The sequence below is a fragment of the Podarcis raffonei genome, chromosome 5 (genome assembly GCF_027172205.1).
Source record: "Podarcis raffonei isolate rPodRaf1 chromosome 5, rPodRaf1.pri, whole genome shotgun sequence".
Taxonomy (NCBI): Eukaryota; Metazoa; Chordata; class Lepidosauria; order Squamata; family Lacertidae; genus Podarcis; species Podarcis raffonei.
In genome coordinates this window covers 47,307,925-47,329,425 of record NC_070606.1, presented here as the reverse complement: position 1 = coordinate 47,329,425, position 21,501 = coordinate 47,307,925, and the positions used below count along the sequence as shown (strand labels likewise).

The 21,501-nt window shown below is 40.2% G+C and overlaps 1 protein-coding gene across 1 annotated transcript; it reads left to right on the top strand.

The window, feature by feature from the left end:
• The first annotated feature begins 1,287 nt into the window (after window positions 1–1,287).
• Window positions 1,288–11,360, top strand: LOC128414160 (deleted in malignant brain tumors 1 protein-like). Its single transcript, XM_053388982.1, has 9 exons — window positions 1,288–1,299; window positions 2,230–2,368; window positions 3,825–4,021; window positions 4,843–4,887; window positions 5,658–5,693; window positions 5,978–6,156; window positions 7,480–7,871; window positions 8,629–8,912; window positions 10,552–11,360. The coding sequence occupies exons 3-9, from the start codon at window positions 3,946–3,948 to the stop codon at window positions 10,698–10,700; spliced, it is 1,161 nt and encodes a 386-aa protein (XP_053244957.1). The 5' UTR covers window positions 1,288–1,299; window positions 2,230–2,368; window positions 3,825–3,945; the 3' UTR covers window positions 10,701–11,360.
• The last annotated feature ends 10,141 nt before the right edge of the window (window positions 11,361–21,501 follow it).

Here is a 21,501-nt window from a genome sequence, read left to right as displayed (position 1 = left end):
GAATGCAAAGCAGGAAGACCAACAGCAGATGGAGCCAGAGCACAATCAACTAGGCAGCTTCCTAGTTGTCCCCATTCTCCTCCTTGCTCAGCTGTACAAAGCTAACACTGAGACTAAGAAGCAGGAATCTGACCAGCAGTACCACCTCCTGGACTTGCACATAGGATGGTGGGCAGGCAGGCAGGGGGTGCAGCTGACAGCAGAATGAGGTTGGTGGGGCAGTGCCCCATTTGCTTTCACAAATCAGCCTGACCCAAAGGTAGATTAATATTTGTTTTGACACAAAGCAGAAACAGAATAGGCTTTAAGCCTTTGAAAAATTGCATATACACACACACACACAACTGAAAGCATGGTCATCTTGCACTGGGATGTAAAGTTAACATTTTTGTTCCTTGCTTTCTGATCATCGCCTTCTGAGAAATCCTATATTTCCAGCCCCCTGAATTGGGTGTTCCCAATGTGCCTAGGTGAAATTTTAGTCCTAGATGCCCGGGGTCTGAGGGAAGGTCTAAAATGCAGTGCTAATGTTGCTATAGAGGAGATTATCTCTACAATACCTTGCGCATAATGACAACTGAGCCTGGCTCTACAAAATGTTCTGTCTGTGTTCTTCAGATCCAAATCCAAATCCATCTGAGTACATTCGTGGGTTTGGTGGTCCACAAAAATATATCCAGTGTTAGTTATACTGAGTAGTATACCTTCAGGCCCTTTCTATAAGGGTTGCCTCTAGTGCCCCAGATCCTTTCCCCAAAGATTCTTGGTAATTTTAGCTTGTTTAGGGTGCTGAGAACTGTTAGGAGGCCCCCATTCCCCTCTCAAAGCTACAGTTGTCAGAGTTCCATGGAGAGAAGGTCTGGTTGTTCAATGTTTGGCTTAATATTAACACATTCTACCACAATCTGATCGATTCTGTTCTTTCTTACTAGTTCAATCCACAACTGGAGAACTGACCACTAAAGTCATAGAGCATAAGTCGGCATGTAGAAACTTCTTTTGTGACCACACCGGGAAATAAGACACACACATTGAGTGAACTGGGCCACATTTAATTTAACACTACAAATCTACAGAAGGGAACCAAGGTCAACCTCAGACATCTCCCTCTGCTCTGACAGAGGGAGATCTCATTATTTCTGTGGCCCACAAGGAAGTTCCCCCAAGGGGCACAGGGTTGCTGGGTTCATTGGGTAAAAATACTGATGAATATTAACAGATAATAGTGGCATGTCTATTACTTACCAATGCTTATCAATGTTCCTCTTTCTTTGTGAACAGCTCCTTCTACTCCTATTGGTGAGTCCTACTTTTTCATTACAAGGCTGAATCTTTCTCAATAGGCATGAAGTATGAAAGATAAATAGTGGGAAATTGATTAAGAATGGGGGGTGGAGCTCTTAGGTGTTGTTACTAGTGCATATTTGAAAGTTTGAAACATATATTCGTGATATATGTTCCAAAGGTAACTGAGTCATTATTTCAAAACAAAGAAGAAATTGAACAGACTTTTGAATAAAGATTTTGGAAAAATTGAATGGAATGTAAGTAGAATGTAAGCATAAGTCTGCATGCTTGAAACATCTTTTGTAACCACATAGGGAAATAAGATTCACAGACTGGGTGGAATGAGCCACATTTAATTTAACACAACAGATCTGCTGAAGGGAACCAAAGTGCACAATACTATCTTCAAATAGCAAACAGGGTGAACCGACTCTGACAAGAATAAGAGGCATCATTTCACCTTAAGCCCCATAACTTAGATGGGGTTTTACAGGTTGGCCTCAAAGGTACTTCTTATTCTGTCAGTGGGTCTCACAACTCAGAAGGCAAGGCTCAGAAAAGTACCTAAGGGTGCTCACCAAACCTTAACTACCTGATAACTAATTAATTAACCTATTTAACAACAAAGTGATTTACAACCAACCAAACAGACAAGCAACTCTCACCCATGAGATGAAGTAAAACCAAGAGGAAAGAGAAATACATTAAAAACATCCTGCCCACAAATATATTAGTAATTTAATAGGGGCAAGGATATTGGAGGCCTCCAGCTTCAACCTAAAAGGGCCAACTATTTGCTTATTAATAACAGAAGGAGAGAGTTAATGCAATCAAGTTGGGGGAGGGAGGGAGGAAGAGTTTAAATTAAGCTGGATTTCATTTCAGATTTCTCTGTACAAAATTCTATTTTGGCTTACATGCACAAAATATTGTGTTTTCTAGTATGTGGTGGCTATCTCTCCCTTCCAAATGGATCTATCTCTGGACCATATTATCCTGGAAACGGTGCCATTATACAGTGTAGCTGGGAAATTCAAGTGAGCCCTGATAGACAAATAGTTCTCCAGTTTTCTTATATTAGGTAAGTGTAAGGAACTGAATGTTTTTCCATTTTCCACAAGCACCTGCACATGATATTAATTCATGGTTTTGTCATTACCTGAAGACTTTAATAGGTTATGGGTGGCTGTTCTTCTCTGTGCTTGAAAAGATAGATGTGCTGAGGTGTTTGCCTGAATTTGTAAGCACCAAACTTTGTAGGGAAGTCAGAATGTTTATGCAAGCCCTGCCCTTAACCTGGCTGTCTGCTTTGCTCCTTCCCTCTCAGCCTCCAACCTTCTCTGTGTCGCACAGGGAGGGTCTGCATAGAATTTCTACTTGTATTCACTTGAACACAAGCAGAACTCTCTGCACGAGGGACCCTGATTCTATCCAACAAACTTAGCATGTGATAGCCATCAGATTAAATCCTGCTAACTGATCATGCGGTTCTGCCCTACACGAGATGAAATCCCATACAAATTAAAAACCTTCCAAAGAAAATACATCATAAACACATTTTTATTACAAACTCTACAAGTGGTAGATATTGGCCCTTTCCTGAAAACAAAAGGGTCCACTTTTTAATGCTTTCTTAGGAAATATGAAGGACAGGCCCTTTCACTGAGGCATTGAAAGATGAGTAAAAAAGACAAGTATTTTGTGAATCTTGTCTTTAAAGCAAATTATGCTGTTCCAGCCAGAGGAGACATCATTCAATAGCAAAGTGGTTAAATTGTATGCATATATATTTGAATTCTTTGAATAAATTTGTAAATTTGAATATTTGAATTCTGGGCATTTTCAGGAGCAAGGCTGGGAAAGACCTATAACTGTGACACTGGAAAGCCATTGCCAGGTGGAGCAGACTGTACTGGATGTAATGGGCCAGAGGTCTGACATGACCTTGATATGTACATAGGCATGCCACTCTTTTAGGTTGAGCTAATCTGGGATACATCTGAGAGCCTCATCAGCCACCTAGCTTATCACTCAGCTGACATTTACTGAACCATCTCCATAGTATCATAGATGTAGGGTGGGGTTCTCACAGGCAGAACCAATCATAACATTACTTTAATATGTTCGGAATTCAGGTCAGCTCCACTGAATCTATGTATTTACCTTTATATTTTTGCATATGTGTCACCAAAGAGAGAATCAAAGGGTGCTTGAATGCTCACTTGAATGTTCAATGTGACATCTTTGCTCCTCATATGTACATGTGATTTGCAGTGTCCAAACATTGTCATTGTCATCAAAATGCCAGCCCATATCTGCCCCTTCCTGGATTTATTATTTCCAGGGAAACCCTGATAAGTAAAGAACGACAACGCTATTGTTCGTGAATCATTTGTCATAGTGACCCATTATGAAATTGAACCGCCATATATAAGCAACCTATGTAACTTTTCTTTACTTAATGTGAAAATCTGATGTATGAAATGATGGCATAATTTTATACACAAAGAGTGACTTGCTGACCTACCTTTATACAGTCTGGACTGCAATAAAGAATATATTGAGATCTTCGATGGGTACCCATATGTCTCCACTCCACTTGGAAGAACTTGCTCTGGCATCTATCTCAACTATACCTACATATCAACTTCCAACACAATGACTATTCTGCTGCACAGAGATTCATATTACTCAGGAAATGGGTTTTATGCTTCTTACTATTCTATTCCATTAAGTAAGAGTTATCTATTTATCTAGTTCTAGGACATTTCTAGTATCTGTTGTGTTAGATTAATGTTGTTCTGGTTTGAGGATGCAATGTAAGCTGAAAATCAGCATATGTCTTGGGCAGAGATGGGGAACTTGTGGTTCTCCAGATGGTCTCCAACTCCCATCAATCCCTGCCAGCATAGGCAAAGATCAGGGATGATGTGAGTTGTGATCTAGCAACATTGGGAGGGCCACAGGCTCCCCACCCTTTGTCTAGGATCATACCAACATACAAACCCATAGACTGGTCGGATTATGGCACAGTTTCTGTGACCTATCCAGAGATGAATATGATATTTACTTTGCTTAACTTTCCTGTTTGCATGAATGATATCAGTTTGCAGTTGGATAGATCAAAGGTATTTTTCCTGTGAGGGACCAAAGTAAGATCTGAATGCACAATTTTCTGCCATGTTAAAATTTCTAGCCCCTTGACATGCGCACTTTGAATAATAAGGCAATGCTTCACTTTAGCAACAACTGAAGCAGCATCTCGCCACTGACACCTTTTTTTGTTAATTTTGTAGGAGAATATTTTATTCCACCAGGCTTTTTGTATGTTTTAAGCATCCTGATTTACTTGCATTTCACTTTAAATGCTCTCCCTTTAATTGAGATTTTTTTTGCTGTATAAATAATGCACACACACACACACACACACACACTGGTGACTTTTGTCAATGAAGAATAGCTGCCATATGTTCCTAGGTTATTGGATATATTACTGCTAGGATCTTAACATCAGTGTAATAGTACTTTTATTGTACTATTTGTTTACCTAAATAGGAATAGAAACAACTACAGAACCACCTCTCAATGAATCAACAGCTGGTAAGACCTTGTTCTTTTTCTTTTATGTCATTCATTTTAAATGCTCTCCCTTTAATTGTATTCTTGTATGATTAATGTGTGTGTGTGTTTGTGTGTGCGCGCGCACACACACACACACACACTGATGACCAGTCAATGAAAAATATCTGCAATATATTAGTAGGTTACTGGATAGATGACTGCTGGGATCTCGATATCTTCAGTAGAATATCTGTACTATTTATTTTGGTTCCTTTAATAGACTTAACATTTGAATCAAGTGCTAGTGAAGGAACAACTGATAAGATGTTTTTCCTTTTCTTCTGTGTCTTTTGTTAGGTCATAAGGCAAATGGTTAAACATGACACTCAAAGAAACTATATGCTTCTTTTCACAGTTGTGTGATTTAGGCATCTCTGAGCTTGCAGAGGATTGCATGCTCAAGATCCAGGGAAGCTGTTCCTCACCACAGATATATCTGAAACCACTTGGTTTCTGCTATCTTCTCTCTGTTGTGGAAAAGAAGCAGTAGATTTTACTCCTCAGGGAATGGCATTAGATTACACAGTAGAGGCACTCTGAAAAGAACATCTTTCATATACTTATATCCCAACAAACTGGAGTATAAGCAACACTGTTTGTTTGTATAATGGTCTTTGTCATGGTGGAAGGGTGTAGCAGGTGAGGGCACAGAACTCAATGTTGTGACTACAGTTTCCCAATTTTTTACCATTTAAATGCTAATTAGACACAAATTGATCTCCTTTTTGTTTTGTTTTTCATTTGCACAGCTCTTCCTACAAGTTTAGCACCAGTTCCTGCAAGAAGTAAGTTCTGATTTCTCCCTAAAACATGCATGTGAAAATTGCAGATTTTGCTGATTTGGGTTGCCTAGCTGAAAAGTCTGTGTGTTCAAAGGAAACATTGAAACTGAGTATTCCAAATACTTCAAATTTCTGAAAACGTGGTAAAGCTGTTCCATGGCAGCTTCTTTATGAGCTCAAACAAGCCCCCGCTTCCCTGACATATCATTCATCAAGGTTGCCCCTACTCATAAGTAAAATGTAAAAAAATTACACTATTTAATATGGTTTCTATGTGCCCCATTCAGCGCTCTCGTGTTCTGGAGAATACATGCTTGCACGCATCAGCAGGGACTATCTTGGGTTGCTGGGCTACAATGCAAGCGAAGTATCCCTGAATACTTCAGACCCCTTCTGCACACCTCAGATTACTCAAGACTATGTGGTCTTCGAGGTACCATATAGTGGGTGTGGCACAGTAAGAAAGGTAAGACAATGAGTTCTTAAAAATATTGTCCGTATCCAATGCACTTGTTCTGTTTGTGCAAGGATTTTTGCATGTGCTATGGAACTTCTCCTCTATCCTCTCCCTGCACATCTCACACTCTCCTCAAATCTATTTCAGGGTTGTTGAAAGCCCAAAAAGAGATTTAAGGGGTTGTGGTCAGAGGAGGGGGGAAAGTTCTGCTACACAACCTTAAATCCTTGCAATGATGGAACTAGTTACTCAGTACCACATTGGGTACTGCACATTATCTGTTATCTGGTTCGTATCTTTGTAACATTACCCTCCTGTTTAAAGTTTGGAAAAGTATTTCACCCACCTTTTGGCTATAACATCTGAATGATCTGGCTTAGAGAGAGCCTTGGGAAATCCATGCTGCCTCTTCTCCACTCTGCCATGGAGCTAGTTTCCTCTTCTTCTTTCAACTATATTTCTAGGAAATGTCAGCGCTGCCCTTCATAGACTTTGACACCATTGAACGATGTGTTTAATTCAGACGTGAAACTACCAATTTCAGAACTTGGGTTAAATAGCAAGTGTCAGCAATATGCCGCACCATTTAAAGCAGACCGTATTGTGGGTAATTCCTGACATTTCTGTTAATCATAGGAAATACAGGAGTGGGGAAATTGCTCCAGAAAGAGTAAGTGGTATAAGGCGGGGGGAAAGCGTTATGTTCCTGAGATTGTCCTCCACTTTTAGAAAGCCAGTAAATTAGAGGTAGCATTATGATCACGCTGCCTGGCCCTTTGAATGCTTTGCATTATGCTCAGCTTTTTCACTTCTGAGGACAAAACCCGTCATGTTAATACACACAAACAAACAAATAAACTCAGTTATTCTTAAAGAAACCCATAGCATTTTAAATAATAATAATAATAATAATAATAATAATAATAATAATAATAATTTATTATTTATACCTCGCCCATCTGGCTGGGCCTCCCCAGCCACTCTGGGCGGCTTCCATAGAAACCAAAAATACACTAAAATATCACACGTTAAAAATGTCATAAAAGTCAGATATTTGTTGGTATATTAATTTGAATTAAAAGATGTAGCAATCTTTCTGCACTTTTCTGTGTTTCTCTTCTCAACTACTGAATACATTATATACTTTTATCTTTCTTAACTTTTTCAGTGAGAATACAATAAAATTCCAGATTATATAAGGTGGTTTTTTAATGGTAATAAGTCTGAAATATCAGCACATTCTAAAGTGGTTAAGTATATTGGGTGTGTTTTATATGACAGGTCCTAATTTACATATATTATTGACATAGATCTTTCTCCCCTGTCCTTTAGCAGTCAAATAATGACACCATCACCTATTCCAACGTAATCAAGACATCAGCCTCTGGTTATATCATTACAAGAAGGAAAAACTTCCAATTTCATATTATGTGTGAAATGAACGCAAAGACTGTTGTAGAGACGATGTTTGTTGCCCAAAATTCCATTGACATTACTGAAAGAAAACTTGGCAACTACAGTGTGGCACTTTCATTCTATGAATCATCATCCTTCAACGTTTCAGTTCGCAGTTTTCCTTACTTCGTGTACCTCAACCAGGTTCTCTATCTCCAAGCTACTCTCAACAGTTCTGATCCGAACTTAGTACTATTTCTAGACACATGTGTAGCATCTCCATACCCTGGTGACTTCAGAACTCTGACCTACGACTTAATCAAGAATGGGTGAGTATATTTTAGATAAACATGTTTAGATATCCACTTAGAAGAAGGGCTTTCCTTTTGGCTTATATGACAGCAGAGTTAATACTAAGCATGCAATGCCATTCACACTCATCTGGAATAAACCATACTGAGCTCAATTGGATTTCTGCAAAGGCGCATATAGGATTGTAATTAAATGTTTCTTTGTGGTATGAACAAGTGGAGTTGCTTTACTCTCAAACTGACTCTGAAATTCACTTTTTGATTCTGACATATTTCTTAAGAAAATCTATAAAGAGTTACAGAGCCTACTTGCTATTACTTGTTATTGCAATGGCCAGCCTGCATGCAGGACCTCTCCCCAATTGCTTCCCAGTAACTCGTATTCAGAAGCATACTGTCTTTGACAATGGAGGCAAAGCAGAGCCATCATCACTAGTACCTTGATAGTTGAATCCTCCACAAACATCTTATGGGAGTGAATCCCAAAGTTTAACAATGTGCTGTGCTGTGTGAAGTACTTTCCTTTGTCTGCTCAGAATTTTCTAACTTGAAGCTTCGTCAGATGGGCCCAAGTTCTGGTATTTTGAGTGACTGCTTTCATATACGCTGAGCCTATCTTCCATTTTATTCTCTGAAATCCACCATCCACTTATTGATATTTCTTCTCATCCTTCTCCAGCATGGTCTTTAGTCACCAAAGATAACATACTTCAGAACTCCATAAAGGATTCATCTAAAGTAATTATGTAAACAAACTTGGTTCTTTTATTTTCAGATGTGTGCGAGACCCAACCTTCTTAAATCTGGGTGAACTCGGATTTAACTCAAGCAACAATCAAGTTCGTTTCAAGTTCAACTCTTTTAAGTTTCTTTATGAACATAATCAAATTTATCTGCAATGCAAACTAGTAGTATGTAAGGCATATGATTACTCATCCCGATGCTACCAGGGATGTTTAACTAGAAGGAAGAGGGATACAGATGAACTTCAGGATAAAGTGGATGTGGTTGTGGGACCAGTCAAACTGCAGAAAGAAACCATTGAAGACAAAGGACAGGGTAACTTTTATTTTTGATTCCTTTTTTTGCTACTTTTTCTGATGATTGCAGACCAGGATTGAAATAAATGCATGGACACATTTGCTGCGTTGAATAACTACCATTTTATTGAACATTAAACCAAATTTGCAGAGGGAAACTATAGGTGTGGGAATGAACAAATCAGGAAATCACGTAGGTATAAGACAAACCAATCCCTTGCTGGGTCAAAGGTAAACCATTTTGTTTACTCCTTACCCCAGCCACACCCAGACGGTGAGTTGGGAGGCCTGCATTCACCACCACCCCTTTGGGCCCCCAAACTCCAGGTGCATGAGGCTAGTTGACTTCAGAAGAAGTCTCTCTCCTATCTCCAAGCCCTGCAGACCTGAGCTGCAAGCCTCAGAAACAAACAGTCACCCCAAATGGAGCCTAAAGGGATCACCAAGCTACCCTATCAAGTTCCCCTTGTGGCACCTGCATGCCAAAGGGACCAGATTACCTTAAGGAAAAACAACACTCAAATGGTCAGATTAACCTATAACGCAAGCAGAACAGTCAAGAGGCAGATGAACCTGTCAGCCAGAATAGCCTAGTATTAAGGCATTGCACCTAAACAGTCTCCCATCCCACTTTACAGTATGGCATAGGCAAAAACTCCAGCTGCAGAACAAGGCAAGTGGGCCCAAAAATCCTACTTGGCCATGAAGCAAATCATACCGTGATGAAGGCTGGGAGAGACGGTGGGTGCCAGATAAAACAGAGGGGGAGGGGGAGGGGGAGGGGAGGGGGGCTTTAAAAGGCTCTGTCACTCCCCCGCCCCCGAGTGCTGTCATGCTATGGTACAGCTTGAGACTCAGATGCAAACTCCTCTCCCCAAAGCAATCTGGGCGGTGGAATAATGATTTTCAAAATATATTCCGAAGTATCTTGAAATAATAATTACTCAAGAACAAAGTGTTGTTAAAATATTATACTACTCTGTTCAAATAATATTAAAACTAATATTTATTCCTAATTTGCCTGGCAAAAGCATAGTAACATCACACAATGAAATCTCATTCTGCATTGCTTCCACTCTTCGGGTAACATTTCCCTAATGGGCAACATTTTGGGAGTCACATGCCACTGATGCATGGAAAAATAATGTATAGGTGGGCAGAATGAAGAATTTGACTCTTAACGTTTGGAACATAGGATGCTGCCTTAGAGAAAGCTAGGCAATTGGTCAATCTAACTCAGAGTTCTCTAAATGGACTCACAGTGACTCTCCAGGGCTTCAGACAGAGGTCTTCTCCAGCACTACCCAAAGATGCCAGGAATTTGACCTGAGCCTTCTGCCTTCAAAGCAGTTGTTGCCTTTCAAAGACGAACCTGCCCTCTAACAAAACTAATATATATATATTTATTATATATATATAATACTAATACTATATATATATAAAACTAATAATATATATATATTAACTAACTAATATATATACATTTAGATAAAGGTACAAAGTGTTTTCCTTGTATGTTTATATTGCTATAACTTGCCCAGGGATCTTATGGTGAAGAACAGGTAAGAAATCTGATACATACATACATACATACATACATACATACAAACATTATCTGAAAAATTGTTCCAAACTGTGTTTTTTTATTCTATTTACAGAACTGGCTAAGAGTGTGAAACTAGAAAAGAAAGAAGCTCTCAGCCCACTTACTGTTACAACTGTACTTTTGGCAGCCATGGTCTTTGTTCTGTCTGGCTTACTTATAAGCAGCAAACTGAGAAGGAAAAACTATCACCAAATCTACTGATACCAATGCGTCAGCAAGATATACATTCAGCACTTCCTGCACAAAAACAAAAACTGCATCTTTAGCATGTATTTCTGAAACTTAAATCCATAGACAGGCACATCTATAGTTGGGCACGTTTACTGGTAGATTAAAACACAGCCCAGTTCAATCAAAGTACCAGGATCAAATATGTATTCTGATCAAAATCATTGCCTATATCCAGCTATTTTGACTTAATGGCATTGTGGAATTGCTCTCATTCTCCTTTTAAACATTCCCCCCATCTTCTATGGATATAGTTAAGTTCCATTGTACTTCCAAAAACCATTCTACATATACATATTATACATGCCAACTTCATATGTCTGAGATGCATCAGGACTATATTTCAAAGGAGGATTTGTTGAGACTCTTCAGTTAATATTTAGGAGCTGAAGGGCAAATTGCTGAAGTTTACTGGAATCATTGGAAACCGACATAGGAAATGTGCTTCATAATACATAGCTGAACATGCTCCTGCTATGTCATTTTGAAATGATAAGTTTGATGTTCTCTTTTGACTAGTGTGGAATCTCTGTCACAAATGTACACAAGCAGTTTGGCTTATGGCCTGATTCACCAGCCAGTTCAGTCAGAGAATTTCATGTTCAGTTCAATTTATCTTACAATTACCGTATTTTTTGCCACAAGACGCACCTAGTTTTTGGAGGAGGAAAACATGAAAAAAAATATTCTGAATCTCAGAAGCCAGAACAGCCAGAGGGATCGCTGCGCAGTGAAAGCAGCAATCCCTCTTGCTGTTCTGGCTTCTGGGATAGCTGTGCAGCCTGCATTCGCTCCATAAGATGCACACACATTTCCCCTTACTTTTTTGGAGGGAAAAAGTGAGTCTTATAAAGCAAAAAATACGGTAGTTTAAATCCTAGGATGTTTTTGTTAATTACTTAAGCAAAGGATCTGACAATCCAACTTTTCTCTGTCACTATTCCATTATGCTATTTCTGCTTCTTTTGAAAAGCAAACTACTGCTTTGCCCCATTGTGCTTTGGGAGAAATTTCAGATGACCACGTTACCCTTTCACGTGGCAATTCATGCTGTCAAATTGATGCAAATAACAAGCCCATCATTTGTAGGAAGCATAAAACAGATTCAGGGTTTGTTGTTGCATTTTGCTAACTGAAGGTAAAGAGGCATTCGGAGTCCACATGGTGACTGACAGAATAATAAGAACAGAATTATAATCTCAAGCAACTCCCAAGGAAAGGGTGGCCCATAAAACTGAACAGATAGTTATAGGGTTTTATGATGTATTCAGGAATAGAAAAATCTGTTTCATCAATGTAATGCCAAATTATATGAAGTTGCATTTTGCTGCCAACTACTTTGCAATAAAATTACTACATCTTTGCAAGTTACCCGTGTTCACTGTTTATTGTCTCATTTCATTAGCAACTTGGAATGGTCAAAGGAAATACATGGTTGGCACAAGGTGCCTGGGGATGGGGGAGAAATATCATTCAGTTCACTTTTAAAGGCAAGCTCACTAATTTTCACTTTCTGAAATGACACTGCCATTCTTCCAAATGTGCATTTCTCTGAATTTTGCAATGCAGTTCTCCGGCTAAATAATGCATACAGAACACACATTCTAGCATGAAGTGCATACAAATGCATGTACTATTGGGGGAAAAAATGTAATGTATTAGGGAAAATTCCATTGGAGAAAGTGGGTATTGGGCAAAATTTCATCCACCAATCTATAGATTTGGAGCAATTTGCGCTTAAATGCTGGTGAATTTTCAAGAGGGCATTCTTTTAAAAAATTACACCCTGATGTGGAAATGTAGAGGACTGAATTTAAGACTGGAAAAATGAGAAACTGAAACTGACAGGCTTACCCATCTCTATATAGCTGCCTGTCCTCTGTGCATTGTTCTACTCTGCCTTACGCTACATGTTCTGTATTCAGCTCCAAAGCATAGTATTGCATACCCCTAGAGTATGTTTCCTTTCTAAGGATTTTCACATATTTTCTCTCTCCATGATTAGTTGGTTCCAGAAATGAATTCCCAACAGAACACTTTATTACCAAAGCTGAACCTGCAGCCTGTTTTCTTTTTCTTCTAATTGGTTAAGCAACAAAGACATAATAGAGGAGGAAAAACCCTTATGAGTTAGCAAAACATAGCCACTAAGGAGGCCATGTGAAATGGAAGATGCATATACAAAGCTATTGAGTGGTAGGTCACAGAAGTATAAGAATGCAAAAACTGAAGACATTAAGCGCCCTTGCACAACGGAGAGTCAAGTACTGCAAACAAGAATTAGAAGTATATCCAAATAAAGTCATATTTTACAGGAATAAGGATGAGCACCGCAACCCCAGAGTCGGCCACGACTGGACCTAATGGTCAGGGGTCCCTTTACCTTAAGGAATCTCAAATGTTGCTTGTTCATGTGTGTAACAAAGGTCCACCAGATGGCAGCAAAGTCCTCTATCTTAGCATCACTTCTCAGTACCTTTAGGTGGCGAGTAAACTTCTGAAACCACTGTGTACAAGGCTTTTCTAAACCAACTTCCAGTGTAATGGATGTGACTTCCTTCCAGCCCTGAGGGATGGCCAATCTAGCAGCAACCAAGAGGAATCTAATAAGGTTCCCACAGATATGAAGACAAGGCAGAGTTTCGGATCTGGATCTAGAGCATGGCCAATAACCACTCCGATTTCTGCCAAAACTCACATTCAGAATGCACTAATGCAAAGGCAAGACCACCAGAGATGCCAGTAGATTCTGGCAGTTCCACAGTTCTGCCAATGAAGCCAATTGTTCGTTCGGATGTGCATAGTACTATCTATGCACTGTTTCAATAAGTTTTCTCTAATACTTGCCAGAACCAAAGAAAATGTTTAAGTAGACCATATGTTGTTCCAGAAGTCCTTCTCAAATTCCTCATTCAAATCTGCCCCCCAAACAACACTTAACTAGCAAAAGAGGCAACATCACATTCAACAATATAATCAATATAGGAGAAACTATCCCCCTATGCACTGGGGCATATAGGAATATATGTCTGGCAATAAATACCAAAGTGTGGGTATACGGCGATTGCATGTCTTTGTGTGGCACTGCCATGTTTTCTGATGTCTTTCATTACTTTAGCTAACGTTTCATATTCTGTGCCTCAAAATATCTGCTGCAGAAACAAACAGAGCAGCCTTTTCTGTTGCCCTTCGCAGGACCATCTGCCCTGTGTACAATGGAACTTTGAGCTTTATTGGTAGCACAACACCAAGCCCTGCAAATAAACACCAACGTTTGAGCATATTGGGGACGACTGGGAAATTATGGTGCAATTATTCTGAAGCTAAATACTTTCCCCCTTTTTTTATTTATTTAACAGTTCATAGGGTGTGCCTTTAACTTTACTTCACATAATGCCGCAGGCCACTGTACACAAATTCATGGAAGTTTATTAGCAGGAGTTTCAATTTATAGCACTAACAATAAGCATTAAGGTCTTGGTGTACAGTGATGAACTATTTATCAGAGCAAGTGCAATGTGGTCCACTTTAATAAGCTTACTATGTTCTGAAATTTAAGAACCTTGGTACATTGTGCAACCATTTGGATTCTGTGCAGCAGCAGTAACAAGATTTTCTTTGTCTTACTTTCCCTACTGCTTTCCCTACTGTGTCCTCTGCATTTTTTTGGTGCTAAGCACTGGAAAAGAGAAACAACAAAAAAAGAATATTTTCTATCAGTATGCTTCATTGTATTTTGTAAAAGAAAGCTTTTCAGAAGTATCATTTGTGCCTGACACATACCTGTAGTCTCTGAAGTGGAAAGAGTGTAGTTGTACTGCAATTTCATCTGAAAGCTGGCCATTTTTATTTATTATTAATTTTTTTTAGTTGCTCTTGCCAGGAGCAAACACCACCTTTGTATTTGGTGCTGGCCCTGGACAAAATCTAGATGGAACATACTGTAAACTGTACAAAACACCAAGGCAAAAATATTATGTCTTCTTCATCTGGATGATATTGAATCCTATTGTAAAATATGCCACCTTGCTTTATGTATTTAACTTTCAAGTCAGGTATTTCAATGTTGAATATAGCAAAGCCCTAGGCTTCTTACAGAGTACAGATAAGATTATAAAAGCCGGTGGCTGTTTTCATTCAGGAGGGTGTCATAAACTTTGAAGGAAGTATATAATCTATTACAGAATACACATAAAATGATAAAAGTCAGATGTAATCCATTACAAAATACTGATAAGGATTATAAAAGCCAGCTGTGTGGGTGTTTAGGAGGATGTTAAAGACTTTGAAGGAAGGACGTAATCGATTACATAATACAGAAGACAGATAACACTATCAAAGCCAGGTGTAATCTATTAAATAAAGTCCTAGAGCTGTACTAGCACCTCTAGCCACTATTGGTGCCATATTCTGACCTTCTGTGATGAAAAGAAGGACTGTTGTAGAGACAGATAAGATTTGTGATGGCAGGATAGCTAGTCGTCCTTTTTAAAATGAAGGTTTTGGAGTTTTTGACAGCGATGGTCACTGTAGCTAGACTAGTCATACCAATAAATTTGAAATGTAGGGGATATAATGTAGATGACAAAACCTACTTATTATAAAAGAGATATTGAAGAATGTGTACCAGATTTATTGAAACATGGAGTCTGTTTGTCATTGAATTCTAGTAACGTAAAGGTAAAGGGACCCCTGACCATTAGGTCCAGTTGTGACCGACTCTGGGGTTGCGGTGCTCATCTCGCTTTATTGGCCGAGGGAGCTGGCATACAGCTTCTGGGTCATGTGGCCAGCATGACTAAGCCGCTTCTGGCGAACCAGAGCAGCGCACGGAAACGCCGTTTCCCTTCCCGCCGGAGCGGTACCTATTTATCTACTTGCACTTTGACGTGCTTTCGAACTGCTAGGTTGGCAGGAGCAGGGACCGAGCAACGGGACCTTCTGATCGGCAAGTCCTAGGCTCTGTGATTTAACCCACAGCACCACTTGCGTCCCTACTTTCCAATAATTATCAGTCTCTAAACTTCTATATCATTTTCACACATAATTTGACATCCTGCTTAATATATAACAGGAACCAAGCACAACTAATAACTGTATACAGTACTCTTTAAGCCATTATTGTCTTTTTGAATATGAATACATAATATAGAAATAGATAGATGAAAAAATTGATTTCTTTTGTAATTATCATTTCTTGCATTTAAAAAAGACAGGTGCATGCTAATGTACTGAGGAAAAAGAAAAAGAGCCACAAAAAAGTTTTTAACAAGAGGATTGTGGAAAGGATAGGAATGTGGAATATGTGGTCTCAATGTTGCTGAAAGTCTGGATATTTCTCTTCAGCAAATTCACAGTAAGAGAATGGGAATTAACAGAAAAATGAGAATTATAAATAAATCAAATCAAAATCCATTTATTGTGAGGACCATGCCTGTGCACAAACATCAACACTACAATAGTTAAAAATATTAAAATTCATTACATACTATGCCAACAAAACCTTCTTCCCACAAAATAGAAAAGGAGGGAGAACGAGCAATGAGTTAAACAGACGATGAAGAGGTCTTTACATTGTCATCCATGAATCTTTCCCTGGCTTTCATGGCCTTCATCACAAAAACCGCTACCACATGGGTAATGCGTGGGTTTGCATCAACTAACAAAAATTTTACTCTATCTTCAGGACTGGTTATAGAGTTAGGTATAATTTGCAGCAATACGTCTCTAAAGCCCGAGTAAATGGGGCAATAGAGGAGGTAATGTGTAAGATCCTCTTTAATTTTCATAAGGCAAGGACAGAAACGATGTCCTACTGGGGTTTTTGTGTATCTACCGGTCAAATAAGCAGTTGGCAATGTTTGAAACCGTGCCATAGTAAAAGCTCTCCGAAGGGTGGGATCAGTGATCTCCACCAAATAGTTGGCACAGATTTTGACTGCTTTTACTCGGGGGAACCAGTAGGAGAACCCAGACTTTTTTATCTTAGTGGAGTCCAAAAAGGCGTCTTTTTCAAAGATCCATTCCCGAACTTTATCAGGGCTCCACAATTTGAGAGTATTAAACTCAGGTAAGTTGTATCTAGATAGAATGTCTAGTAGGTTTTTATGCCAAGTGGTATTATTTTGTAATGATACAAAGGCTTGTTTAGCCAATAAGGTGTTTGGGGCATCTATGAGGTTGGTGAAAAAACGCAGGAATCTTAAGTGGGCCCTGGCAGACACAGAAGGTAATCCTACTTCCACTCTTAGGAAAGCTGCCGGAGTGCTCTGAGGGAGGCCTAGAATTTTTCTGAGATAAAAATTTTGGAAGATTTCAAGCCGTTCTAACAGCTTCTGATTCCATCCCCAGAGTTCTACTCCGTATAACATCTGGGGAATCACTTTTCCAACAAAAGTTTTTAGTGCCGGAGTCACCAGTTGCCCTCCCCTCGAATAAAAAAAGCTGAGCAGAGCACCAATTGTCCTACGTGTTAGAAGGGCTACAGTCTTGAAGTGGGCAAGCCAGCTAGATGTAGCTTGGAAAGTGATACCAAGATATTTAAAGAGAAGACATTGTTCAATTTTGTGTTCATCTAAAGACCATCTAAATGAGTGGCGAGCTCTAGTAAATACCACAATTTTTGTTTTATCATAATTTATCTTTAGAGAGTTTTGGGAACAATAAGCTGCGAGCCCCTCCAGCATGCTATGTAGGCCCCTTCGAGTGAGTGCCATGACCGCCATGTCATCAGCATATAGCAGTATATTCAGGTGTTTGCCTTCCAGGGCAGGAGCTGATGACTTATACTTTGCCATATGTTGAACAATGTCGTTTATATAGAAATTAAAGAGGAACGGCGCTAACAAACAGCCCTGTTTAACCCCTTTCCCCAGTGGCAGTGGGTCAGTATAGTTGCCTGACATCCCAGTTCTGATTTTAACTGTGGTGTCTGTATGTAACTCTCTAAGTATTTTGAAAAGTCGTCTATCAATATCTGTGTCATATAGTTTTTGCCATAATTTGTCCCTACAGATTGAGTCAAAAGCGGGTGTGAGATCTACAAAAGCCACAAAAAGTTTGCTCTTATGTGTCTTTGTATACTTATCTATCATTGTCTGTAATACCAAACAATGGCCTATTGTACTATGGCCCTTTCTAAACCCTGCCTGTTCCGGATTAAGCAAGTTAGAGTGGTCAGCCCAGTCAACCAATTTATTTAGCAGGTGGCGAGTATAAAGTTTATACACAATGTCCAGGAGATTTATGGGGCGATAGTTTGAGGGGTCTTGGGGGTCTCCCTTCTTATAGATGGGGGCTACCAGGCTCAGTTTCCAGTTTTCTGGGATTTTGCATGTATCATTTATTACCGTAAAAAGTTGGGCCAAAAAAGCAGCCCACCACTGGGCATTTAGTTTAAGCACCTCAGGAGGAATCATATCTTCACTGGGAGCTTTGCCATTCTTGAGTGTTTTAATTAGCTGTAAACATTCTAATTCGGTAACAGGATCCCAGCCCATTAATAGATCATTTTTAAGAGGAGGAAACTGGCTCGGTTTAGCAATGTTTGGAGCTGTATATAGCCGGGAGAAATGTTGGTACCATAAGTTAGATGAAATACTGTTGGTTACAGTTATCCCTTTGGGTGAAACTCCCTGAGCAATTATTTCCCAGAACTTTTTGTCGTCCCGCAATTTGATCGCCTTGTCGAGTGCCTCCCATTGTTCCTTTCTATAGAGGGATTTCTTAAATTTTTGAGTATTTTTATAATGAGAGCGCCACCCGTGCAGGTTTTCCACTGAGGACAGGGTCCCTTCCTGTTTTACCTTATTTTGTAATTTCCTAAGCAAAGATCTTAGATTCCTACAGTCTTTATCGAACCAGGCCCTCGAATTATTTTGTTGTTTGGGAGGGTTGGGGTTCGTGAGTAGTGGGAAGAGCGACTCTGAGACCTGCTGAAATGTTAGAAAGGGGTCAGAATTAGATAAAATACACTGGTCTCTCAAGGCCAGTAAGTCTGATGAATGCAGGTGTAGTTTGATTTTGAATTCCAGGTCGCTGTTCCATTTACGCCTGCAAAGGGCCAGAGTTGGAGGTGTGTCTGCACAGTGGTTGCGGTATTGCGGATCCTCCAAACCACCGGGAATTAGTGAAATTGATATAGGGAGGTGATCACTCTCAGTTCTGTTGAAAGTCCTAAAGCCCTGTGACCTCTCCAAGAGTTTTGGGGAGACCAGGATATAATCAATAACGCTCGCACCTGTAGGCCCAAGGAAAGAAAAGAAACCCCCTGACCTATCCATATGGGTACCATGCAAATTATACAGATTATGTTTGAAGGCAGTCTCCATTAATGTAATGCCTGCCTTATTCAAGACCTTATCGTCAGAGGACCAGGGAATAAACCAATCTGCCTCTGGCAGTAACTGAGATTTAGAGCAGTACGTATTAATGTCGTTTCCTATCCTGGCATTGAAATCAGCTGCCAGCAGGATATCCATGCCAGGGAATTCTAGTTCAGCCTTTTCCAAACATAGCTCAAAATCTTCCCAGGTTTGTGACGACTGGGAAGGGGTGCCTATGGGAGGGATATATATATTAAAGCAAAGGAAATCTCCTCCTTCACTGCTAGAAATAAATAGGATTTGTAGATTGTTACTCTTCGCCCACTGCTGTTGCCGGACCTTGCACTTTAGCTTGGTGGAAACAAAAGTGACTAAGCCACCACTAGGTCGGCCTCGGAAATTTGGTTTTATCGCAGGGGTAGCAAAAGCTTCGTATCCCTGTAGAGAAGGGACATGGAGATCTAGACACCATGTCTCCTGTAGACATATAATATGAAATTTTGTGAGGAAATCCAGAAGGTCGACGTCACCCTGCTTAGATAGCCATCCTGCCACATTCCAAGATAGGATGTGGAAATAGGGTGATGGTGGAAATAGTGGCAGTCAATCTCTTTTCCAGTGGTTTGAGGCTCCTGAGTTTGGCTCCTCCTCCTTCTGCCCTGCTTGGTGGTTCCAGGTTTGAGGTCGCTGGTCCCAAGGTAGGTGTGATGGCTTTAACTGAGGGGCCAATAGGTTGATTTGGCCCAGAGGATCTTCGATGACACCATTACAAATATCATGATGATCAGCTGATGTATCATGATGTTCAGCTGGTTTATGCAGAGCGAGGGCTTTGCCGACCCGTATAGGCTGTACAGGTAGCAGGTCAACAGCTGAATCTTGTGTCGGTACTGCTAGTGAGTCAAAATTTGACAAATGCTGTGGATCTTGATTATGTATTGGACTTAAAATAATGGAAGCCTCCAATTCCGGCATCGAGGCATATGAGGACGAGAGCATTTCAAACTGGTCTGGCTTGGGTAGTCCAATACCAGGCTCGTTGCACGTAGAGACCAGGGTACCAAGCGGGGGGTGTAGAAAATCAATTAGGTCTTTTGCGGGCAGACTTGCCACTCCCTGAGGGGTAATGTGTCCCGGCTCCATTCCCCCGACTATTTGTTCTTTATGGCGCACAGGCCCAGCATCAGCACAAACAGCACCTATCCTGGTGCATAGCGGTGTGCGGGTCAGGTTGGTGAATACCCTTGTGAAATAGATGTGCCATTTTCTTGTACTTCTTAGTCCTAGAATCTTTGCAGCGCAGTGGGCAGATCTAAAGTTAATAACCATACGTCTCATATAAGGTCCAGAAGGCAGCCATGAGATGTCCACTATATCTACGGGGCGTAGTGTCTGCCCCAGCAGTTGGGTCAGGGAATTTGCAACCGAATGTTTATCCGCCCATTTGTTGTGATTCAAGGGGTGGTTTCCCACCAGTACTGCAAGTTTGGTGTTCTGGAGTTGCAGACTTGAGTTTTGTACTTGGTTGGGCAGGCATCTCACTTGTTTTTGTGCAAGGTTAGCCTGCACAGTTGGGCAGAGGTGAGCGGGGTTTGCAATATTGTTAAGCTGAGGAAGTGAGGGGGGGCAACTGAACAAGCCAAAGACCTTTTCAAGCTTCTTTTCAATCCCATCCAGCCTTTTATATAAATTGGTGATGGTATGTGCTATCAACTCAGTCTGGCAGATTAGCAGTTCCAGTGCCTCTCGGTCCTTGTTTAACTGGACTGGTGGCTGGGATAATTCAGGTGAAGTTTTTTGCAGGGACTCAAGAGTCTGTTCCGTCTGTTCCTTCATACGCAGGTTCGAGGCTAGTTGTGGGCAGTCCACAATGCCAGCAGGCTCCTCATGAGTAGTACTGGGAGCAAGGGCCTCATAACTGTTTGCTGTAGGGAAGTTTCTACAGATCTCATTTAGGTCATTGTCAGGCAGGAAATCCCTGATATTTGTCTGCTTTTTGGCCATGCTCGTAGCTTCATTGGAATGCTGCCTGCAGCGTTTCTTCCCTCTCATGTCGGCAAGAAAAATAGGGAGAGGATTTCTCAAAATTGCAGGGTCAGGGCAGGTTGTGCTGTTAATGAGCCCTACTCCCTTTAACAGTCTTTATCTGCCGCGTTTATCTTTATCTGCCGCAATTTCTTGCAGATTTATGGGAGAAGTAGAAATAATCTGAACCATAAACCATAAAACTTCTAAAATAAACGCCTTAAGGCATCTTAGGGCCCTTAGAACCCGCCAAAGCAGATAGTAAAAACAAAGCTTTACTGAGCATAGAACAAGGCTGCCGTTCACGTCGAAAATGAGAATTATATTAAGCCTTCTGTAATACCTTTAATATTTTTATAAAGATTTTTCAATCTTTCTACACTAGAACTGGCACAAAGTATTCATGATGTAAAATTTGCATATAT